The 10156-nt window shown below is 44.2% G+C and overlaps 1 protein-coding gene across 1 annotated transcript in view; it reads left to right on the forward strand.

Annotated features, from left to right (window-relative positions):
- The window catches only part of LOC140197183 (uncharacterized), a 30101-nt gene extending 26570 nt beyond the window's left edge, over positions 1–3531 (forward strand). Inside the window, exon 5 of the mRNA XM_072257095.1 lies at positions 1699–3531. Within this exon, the coding sequence (XP_072113196.1) occupies positions 1699–1714 (16 nt within the window). The 3' untranslated portion in view covers positions 1715–3531. The remainder of the gene's footprint in view (positions 1–1698) is intronic.
- Positions 3532–10156: the final 6625 nt, after the last annotated feature.

Here is a 10156-nt window from a genome sequence, read left to right on the forward strand (position 1 = left end):
TGCCGGGACTTGAGAAACTCGGTTACAGAGAAAGGTTGAATAGGTTAGGACTTTATTCCCTGGAGCGTAGAAGAATGAGGGGAGATTTGATAGAGGTATATAAAATTATGATGGGTATAGATAGAGTGAATGCAAGCAGGCTTTTTCCACTGAGGCAAGGGGAGAAAAAAACCAGAGGACATGGGTTAAGGGTGAGGGGGGAAAAGTTTAAAGGGAACATTAGGGGGGGCTTCTTCACACAGAGAGTGGTGGGAGTATGGAATGAGATGCTAGACGAGATGGAAAATGCGGGTTCTTTTTTAACATTTAAGAATAAATTGGACAGATACGTGGATGGGAGGTGCATGGAGGGATACGGTCCGTGTGCAGGTCGGTGGGACTAGGCAGAAAATGGTTCGGCACAGCCAAGAAGGGCTAAAAGGCCTGTTTCTGTGCTGTACTTTCTATGGTTTCTATGGTTTCTACATCCCTGAGTTGCTGGGTGTCACGACTGGGTGGGGTGCTGTATCTGTAAATAACAAAATGATAAGTAATAGATTGTGCTTAGAGAAGACTGACAGGGTGGCATAACATCGAGGGCCGAAGGGTCTGTACTGTGCTGTAATGGTCTGTGTTCCAAATACGAATCTAATTTTGATGTGCACAAAAGGACAGGCTGGAACCCAGAAGAAACAACAATACGGGAAAGTCTCGACTCTCCCCATCCCACGTGCACTGGGATCAGGTACTGCAATCAACCCAGGATGAATATGGTCTCTTGGTCTACAGAAAACTAGTCCATGAGGCGAAATCTCTCGGAGATTTAGCTCTTGACTGAATCTCTGCAGCCATCTCCCTTAAGAATAATTCAATTTAAATTTTAGCTTATCAACTTCAAACATATTAACACTGAAAAATAATTCAAATGATTTCCATGCCTCTTATATCATTGATAATCAGGTTCCTCCTTAAATTACAGCCCGGATCTGTTACTGTCCCCAATATGTTGCATTTACTTAGCTCCTATGAGTTTTGTATCCACTTCCCTCTCTTCCGGATTCATCCTAAGAAATCTGATAATCAAATGCCTGTGTCCTAGAAATTGATTCACAGCCAGGATTAACTTCACTCTGCCATACATAGAAGGATTTTCCTCTAGAACGCATATTCCGAGGAATTTCCTGAGCCAGAAGGTAGTGAATCTGTGGAATGTATTGCCACAAATGGCTGTGGGAATCCTGAAAACATAGATTGATGGGTTCTTGATGAGTAAGGGCGTCAAAGTTGACGGCGTAAGTACAGGAGAATGGGGTTTGGTAGGGATAATAAATCAACCACGATGGAATGCAGAGCAGAATAGAAGGGCTGAATTCAGAAAGTCTGATGATACTTTATATGCTCTTATGGTCTTAATCTAAGTACCATACTATTTTATCAATATTATCCTACAGCCTAAGACCATCTTCTTATCAACAACGCGACCTATATTGTTATGTCACTGTAAAGTTTCCAATTGAATAACTGAATAAAAGTTTGGGCTCATCTCCAGTTTTGTTGTCAAACACTGATACCGACGATAAAATTTATCCTGTGGGAAATCCCATCATGTCTCGATCCAAATCCCTTCAAAAATTATAAGTGAATTGGGGAGAGGGAGTCGGATGTACTGTCATTGTACAACGATCAAGGTTCATGTTAACTGTTTTGTTCTGTCCACAGAGAGCGACGAGACTGATCCACTGCAGGAGACTGGGAGGACCGGTTTTCTAACCACAAGGTGCAGCTGCCCGTCCGTGTGTGCTTCATCAGCTACCCAATCTGGGTGCGGGCATTTCTAATCTGATTTCCAAATGGCTTTCCGATTTTCCCTTCTCTGCATTTTATGGTTTCAGACCCGCTGACATTCAGAGTCTGCCTTGTCCTGTTGGAATTTTATACGCTTTTATGAGCTCCTGTTATTCCTCTCAATTCCAGCGACTATGGGGTCAACTGATTTAATCTCTCATCAGGTAACAGCTCTGCTCCGTCGGGATCCTAGTAAACCTTCACTGCACTCGCTCCCTGATAAATCATCCCAACTCAGACAAATTCGAAACTGCACAAACTTCAGATAGGTTCTCCCTAAGGCCCTGTACAGCTACAGCGGCATCCTTTCTTCTGTTGTCAAATCAGCTTGTACTACGCCACCCTCAAAGACGGAGGTGTTGAAATTATTTCACTCATCCGGTTCGTTGTTGTTGACTTTGAGCAACTGGGCATAAATACAATTTTGTCCAGTTGTCCTTTAGTTACATCTTGCCACCTGGGAAAAGACCCGATTCCTTGTCCAATGTGTTAATAGAATCTGACGTTTTAAATCCAAAGTTCTTTCAGCGGCGGGAATTGAAGCTCAACGGTTCATCACTGACTGGTTCTCTAAAGCGATGCCACAACCGCGACTCGACTATGTCACCCGAAATTTAGATTGAGCCTGGAGCAGGTTAGAAAGTTGGCTTAACATCGTGGGCCGACGGATCTCGAGTGAGCTGTGCTGTTTTATGTTCTGGATCTTTTGGTGTGAAGGAAACTGGGTCATTCGGCAGCTGGTACCTGCTCTCCTCTCAAATACAAACATGCCTGATCATTTCCTGCAAATCCTGCATATTCCCGTACTTTCCAAGATAATCAAAAATATATCGACCTTTGTCCTGAATATTCTCAGCCGCTGGACAAGCATCCAATCGGATCGGTTCGTTTGCGAGAATGTGGCGAGTCTGTAGGCAGCCGATCGATCTCACGAGGAACAATTGGGCCTCAGCGGCGCGGCTGGTACTTCCTTCTGGGAGTGGGTTTCGAGTGCGCATGCGTTTCGTCACGCCAAACCGGGTTCGTCTCACCCGCACTGTAAGTTACGCAGAGTGTATCCTAGTTAACAGCACTCAGTAAAAATGTTTAATCACACCACTGTCCTTCTTGCTCTACACATACTAGGGAGCAACCACCGTCCAATTAACTGAAGAAATCCAACGGGAACACCATGTTCCACGTGAAGAAATGTTATCTGTCTTTCACTGGCCTCCTCCTGCTTTGACCCTACCACCTGTTGTGCAATTCTGGGCTGAACGTGCCGAATATGTGGGACCAGAAAACGATCGTGGATGGAGGCCTCATTAAGGCGGCGGTAAACGCTGCATGGACGGCAACCACTGTTGGGCTTAGGACATTGAGTAGGGGTGAGGTCCAAGGGCTGTTCGACCTGGGTACACGCGCTGGTCACCTTTTCTGGGTCCAGTCTACGCGCACAGACATGCACCGGTCAGCCAGTTGTGGAAACGTGGTTCTCGACCCATGCTTTCTGATTGGAGCGGAAAAGGTGGGCGAGGTGGGGTCTGGAAATTCACCCAGCAGCGAAGGAATTCACATGTGCTGGTGCATGAGCTAGACAGACTCGTTGTGGGGAACTTACTGCGGGTACAGAGTAACGACCCAAAGTCATCTGCGTCCACAGGCAAACTCTACAAACAGAGATCTGCGTGTGTGTGTGTGTGTGGTGGGCGGGGGGGGGGGGACTGTTTAAAAATTGGGGCAACTTTGTTTTACAAAAATGTGATGCGTGGATTGAGGCAAACTTTGTTGTTGATCAAATTCTAAGAATACTTTGCTCTCAGCTCGGCTTCCTGATATCATCAGTTGTAAGTGTCTGTGTTGTGGCTTAACAGTTCCTCGACCTTCTACAGCATGTGAAAAAAGTCAGTATTTCAAGCCCAGGAAGGAAAGTGCAGCACGCCAGGAGGTCCAAACACTGAGGTGTGAGTGATGAACACAAGTGTTGTCTTTGCAGGGTTTGCAGCCAGTCTCAGGCTGAGGTACCAATAGCTGATTCATTCTTCACATTAATTTCATCCCAGTAACTGTAAAGCCCAGAGCCTATGGCCACAAACTCGGGAAACATTGAACCAGTCCGAGATCAGCAGAAATAACTCGACCTCCTAGTGCGATGAACTGAGAGATTTGAGCAGAAAATTCTTTACACGCCAATGGAGAACATACATTGTTGTCTCCAGCTGAGAAGTGGATGGTCAACAGGATCGTGTTGACTGGTGGAGCAGGGCTGGGCGACCAAATGGCCTACACACGTTAACTGGAGTCAGGCTGGTGGGTGGAAGGAAGAGGAGGGACTGTTCCTGAGAGGAAAACTGTCGTTGGAGCTGGGGGACTTGTGGGATGAGCTGTGTTGTGGGGGGTGTCTGCTGGATTGAATCTGGTTTCAAGCGAAGCACTCAGAAAGGCTCCAATTTTCAACTGTAGACACATTTGCGGGCTGTTTCCAGTGAATTTTTAAGTACTGTTTTTATACGCAAGTGGTGAATTTCACGTGTGCTAAATCGATAAATGTACCTGAACGCATGTGATCTCCGACAACTTGTTAATGTGCTTCCATATTCCTTCAAAGTTCAAGGTAAATATATTAATAAACTACATATGTATCACCACGGACTATCCGAAGATTCATTTTCATACAGGCATTCACAGCAGAACAAAGAAATACAATAGAATCAATGACTGACACATAAACAATGTGCAAAAGAAGGGAAACCTTTGCACAAGGGAGAAACAAACATAAAACAATAGACAGATTATACAGTTAGATAAATGGAGATATATAGGTAGGTAGGTAGATGGATGGATGAAGAACGTGATCTATAGGGTCCTTGAAACTGAGTCCATAAATTGTATTCAGTGTTCAGATTTGTGTTAACTTGAGTGATGTTATTCACAGCGGTCGTGGTAGTTGAAGGGTAATAACTGTTCCTCAGCCTGGTAGTGTGGGACACGAGAGTCATGTATCTGCTTCCCGGTGGCAAGAGAGAGAAGAAAGCATGTTCTGGATGATGGGGGATCCTTGATGACGAGCGCTGCTTGTAAATCAGCTCAGTGTAGGGGGTGGTGTTGGGTGGGGGCTTTTCCTGTGATAGACTCCCTGTATCTACCACTTGTTGTTGGCTTTTCCTTTCTTGCACATTGGTGCTTCGTCTTAAATATTAGTAGAGGATCATCTCTGGCCCTCATTTATTGATATAGTTAGATTTGCTTCTTGTTGGTATCTTTCCCATTTCCAACAGACTTAACATAAAAGGGGATCCAAAATAAGATTATACAGATGGAGAACAAAGGGTTTTAAAGGAGTTTTGTGGGAACGAGAGTTTTCACTTGGAACGTTCATGATGCAATCAGAAAATACCTAAATAGGCAAGGCGTCGAAGCCTACGCACTTCATGGGGTCAATTGGGATGTGTAGATAGGCGACGTTTTCAGTCCGCAGGACAAACTTTGCTCTGTACAGAATTGTGACAACACTTAAGAGAAGTTTAAATAAGTACATCGATGGGGGAGTGAGGGTGTTATGGAGGACTATCTTGCATGTTTGAATCAATGATACGAGGCAGAATAGCAGTTTGGTGCTGACTATACAACTTCTTTCTAAATCCATCCGAAGCAGTCACCATGTTTGGCATTAATCCCTGTAACCGCATTGTATTAACTAAAACTTTTAACTTTTTAAAGTTTGGGAAGGTGAGAATGCGCATTGTGTAAATAACTATTAAACTTGCATATCTAACACCCGACTTACATTGGAGTACCGCTTGGTCGATCACCTTCTCTCCACCTGCCAAAGGTTGGATTTACCTGTTGGAGGAGTAGCATCTTACATTCCGTTTGGCTGGCCTTGCACTTGATGGAATGCATCCCGATTTCTCCAGCTTCCCGTACTTCCCCCTCCCGTTCCCTCCTCTTCAATTCTCCACTCTGCCACTCCCTTACCTCTCTCATCTCCTCAGCGGCTAATCCCCGTGGTGGCCCTCCCACTGTGGTTTCCTTTCGCGCATGGTCCACTATCCTCTCTTCGGAGAATTTTATTTTCCTTCAGCAGCCATTTACCTTTTTAATCTATCTCCTCCCTGCTTCTTACTTCATCTCCCATCGCCCACCCACCTGGCTTCACCTAGCTTCCATTTCTCCTCTGTCTTGTTCTAGCTTCTTCCCCTTTCCTTTCCAAAATGATGAATGATCTCTGCCATAAATGTCAAATGTTTATTCATGTCCATCGACGCTGCCTGACCTGCTGAATTTCCTCCGACATTTTGTGTGTGTTGTAATGAATTATTTAGCTGTATCTATAGATGCCATTTGAATTCAATAACTGTTCTGTGTCACTTATTACTCAAAGGGAGGACATCCGGCACATTGCACAATGCTGGCTCTCAGCGGAGCGGTCCCAGCTATCCCATTCCCTCTCTGTTTACTTGAAACGCGTCCTGTTTCAACAATACCCATTAACTGCCCCCGAGTCTCCTGCCAATCACACGGGATAATTTATGTTATGAAATTAACTAATCATCCCACTCATCCTGGGACGTGAGCAAAGAACCAGAATACCTATGGGACACCCACCCACATTCACAGTAGAAACGTGCAGATTCCTCACACAGAAATCGCCAGCAGCAGTAGTGTCAGTGACGCCAGTTCAATTCACGCCGGGGTTTCTGAGGAGCTTGTTCGTTTTTCCCGGTACCGGGTGGGTTTTCTCCGGATGTTCTGGTTACTTCCCACAGTTCAAAGGCGTATGGTTCTGAGGATAATTAGACACTTGAGTTTATTTGGGCAGCGCAAGCTTGCTCCGTGCTTTATCTCTGAATAACAAATTAAACGTGTCCTCTATTACTAAGATATAGTTTTCTGTGTAAATTCGAGAGCAGGATTTCTCAACTGGAGGTCCACGGTCCCTTTGCTTAAGGGTATTACTCCATGACAAAAGGAAAAGTTTGGCAATCCTTGTATGAGAGGCATTTGTCCTTGTTAGACATGATCATGGATCTTGGATTAACGACAGCGAAGTGTAGGAGTTTGAAACAGCAGAGTTCTTGTGATTGCAGCCTCCTCCTCCGGCCTAGGGGATCGAGAGGTATGTGGTTGCGGTGTGAGATGTTACTGAGTTAGTTCCAGTTCAAGATCTTATGGTCTTAAAATATAATATTGACCAAGTCCTTGGGTGACACCGCTGGTGGACTGATGGCACACGGGAAGTAATCCGGGTCCCTGTAGTTGATTCTATTGCATGACTGTGTGCATGAGCTTCCCAAGTCATTTTACTCAGCTGTCTTTGATTTGTAATTTCTCTGTATTTTCTCTACATTAAAAAGTCAACCTTCCTTTTCTTCTACCAATGTGCATGAGCATACACTTACCGACAATGTATTCCCTCTCCACTTCTTTCCACATTCTCCTAATCTGTCTAGGTCCTGCTGTAGTCGCTCCACTTCCTCAAAACTACCTTGCTTTCCACCTTTCTTCGTATCGTCTGCAAAGTGTGCATCAAAGCCAACAATTCTCTCATCGAAATCATTAACCTAAGAATCGGTCCCAACACAGGCCCCTGTGCAACATCACGAGTTACCGGCAGCCAACCAGAAAAGGCTCCCTTTCTGAAACACACACAAGATGCGAGAGGATCTCAGCAGGCTAGGTAGCATCTATGGAAAAGAGTAAACAGTCGTCATTGTGGGCCAAGATCCTTCATTGCCCTGATTACTTTTATCCATGTTAGGATCTTCAGAGTAATACCATGGGCTAGTAGCTTGCTAAGCAGCCTCATGTGTAGCACCTTGCCAAAGGACTTCCGAAAATCCAAATACACAACATGAACCGATTATCCTTTATCTATCCTGCTTACACTCTCTTCAAAAAAATTCAAACACACTTGTCAGCAAGGTTTTCCCTTGAAGAATCTATGCTGACTACGTCCTATGTTATTGTCACGTACCTCGTGACAGGAATAAAAAACCAGCAGAAATAGAAAACACTTTGGAGTCCAGTATTGCTATTAACTAATAATATTTATTAGTAATTATGCAATACAGTAATATAAATGTAGATAAATCAAACAGGTTAGCAATGATTACATAGTCATAGTCAGAGTCATACTTTATTGAATCGTGGGAAATTGGTTTTTGTTACAGTTGCACCATAAATAATTAAATAGTAATAAGCCATAAATAATTAAATAGTAATATGTAAATTATGCCAGGAAATAAGTCCAGGACCAGCCTATTGGCTCAGGGTGACTGACCCTCCAAGGGAGGAGTTGTAAAGTTTGATGGCCACAGGCAGGAATGACTTCCTATGACGCTCAGTGTTGCATCTCAGTGGAATGAGTCTCTGGCTGAATGTACTCCTGTGCCCCACCAGTACATTATGTAGTGGATGGGAGACATTGTCCAAGATGGCATGCAAATTGGACAGCAGAAAAGTAAGTATGGAATATAAAGGTATGAAAAACCAAACTTCTTTAAGTCTAGGGGTAAAAAGATACAGTCTTACGATGATGAGTAAAGTTCAGTTCAGTTCAGTTCAGTTCGTGGTATTGAGTTGAGTAGTGATGGAGAGAAAGAGAGGGAGAGATTTGAGTCTTCAGGTGAGCTGACGCCGTCGATCTTCTCGTTGTCCTTTGAACTCCTTAAAAAGTCACTGACTGGGACTTTAACAAAGGGGACCAGTTTTCTGTGGTGGAGCTATCCCCCAGGCGAGGGTGGCACATGGACAACTCCCCACCAGTCAACCCGTTTTTCCTTCTTTCCACTGCAAGAGCGACGGATCGATCTGCCTGATCAACCCTCCAAACCCCACTTTTCCAGCGGGCACACCAATGCTCATTCAGTGTCCAGATGATGTGTCTGAGGTCTGTATCATCTGACCCCTATTTTATCTTCCCGTACTGAGCATCAACTGTCATTCAAAGAACTCCTCCTTCCTTTGTCTGTGAAAGAAATGCAAGCAGGCAAACAGTCGCTGAAAAGTATCAACAGCCTGCCTTCGGTCACCATAGCGACTTTCGAGCTGCTCGGTGCCGTCTCTCTCCAATTCAGCAGACATCCAAAAGTTAACCAGTGCCTTAAAGTGACCGTCCAATCAGTTAATCTTCATCTCTCTCTCTCTCTCTTTTACAAACAAGCTGGTGTTAAATAACTCTCTCTCTCTCTCTCTCTCTCTCTCTCTCTCTCTCTTCAAAACAACAGTTCATTGGGGTACTTCAGGATCCTGTCACATTATCATGTGGCCTATAAATTCTTTTCTTTGGTCTCTTTCCCTTTTTGAAGAGTGGAGTGACATTTGTAATTTTCCAGTTTTTCGGAACCATTCCAGAACCTAGTGTTTCTTGAAAGATGATTATTACTGCCTCAACAATCTCTTCAGCCACCCCATTCAGAACCCTGGTGTGTACACCATCGGGTCCAGGTGACTCTTCTACTTTCAGACCTTTCTGTTCCCAAGAACCTTCTCACTAGCAATGGTGACTTCACACTTCATGTCCTCTGACACATGGAACTTCCACCATATGCCAGTGTCTTCCACAGTGAAGACTGATTCAAAAGACTTATTCTATCGGTACGCTATTTCATTTCCCCCCATTACTACCTCTCCAGGATCGTTTTCCAACAGTCCAATATCCACTTCCGCGTCACTTTTACAGTTCATGTATCTAAAGAAACGTTTGGTATCCTTAAAAGCTTCCACAGACTAAGGCAGAGATTTTTGCTGGAAATCCTAACAGTACAGATGCAGGAAATGAGAAATATGTTTCATTTTTTATATTGTCAAGCATCCAGTCAAATTTAATATCAGTGACTTATGCCAGTGGCCACTTTACTAGGTACACTTGCTTGTTTAATCCAATGACCTAATCAGCTAATCATATGGCAGTAAATAAATGCAAAAAAGCATGCAGATGTGGTCAAGAATTTCAGCTATTTTCAGACACATATCTGAATGGGGAAGGCATGAAATTTGAGTGACGTTGGCCATGGATTGTTTGATATTGTTGTAAAGAATGGGTGAACCCAAATGCAGGACACTGGCACGGAGATAGAGTTGGGATGCAGACGAGGGCATGAACGTTGCTGGAGATGAACGGCAAACAGGAGGATGAACGGAAAGGCAGAATATTCGACAGGATGCAGTGAGACGCCCTTCATTCTTCTAAACTGCAGCGAGTACAGACCCAGAGCTATCAAAGGCTCCTCATGTGTTAACCCTTTCATTCCTAGAATCTTTCTTGTCACTCTCTTCTGGAACCCCTCAATGCCAGCACGTCTTTCATCAGATAAGGAGAACAAGCTATTCTCAAACTGCTCCATTGCTA

This window comes from Mobula birostris, chromosome 5 (genome assembly GCF_030028105.1).
Source record: "Mobula birostris isolate sMobBir1 chromosome 5, sMobBir1.hap1, whole genome shotgun sequence".
Lineage (NCBI taxonomy): Eukaryota > Metazoa > Chordata > Chondrichthyes > Myliobatiformes > Myliobatidae > Mobula > Mobula birostris.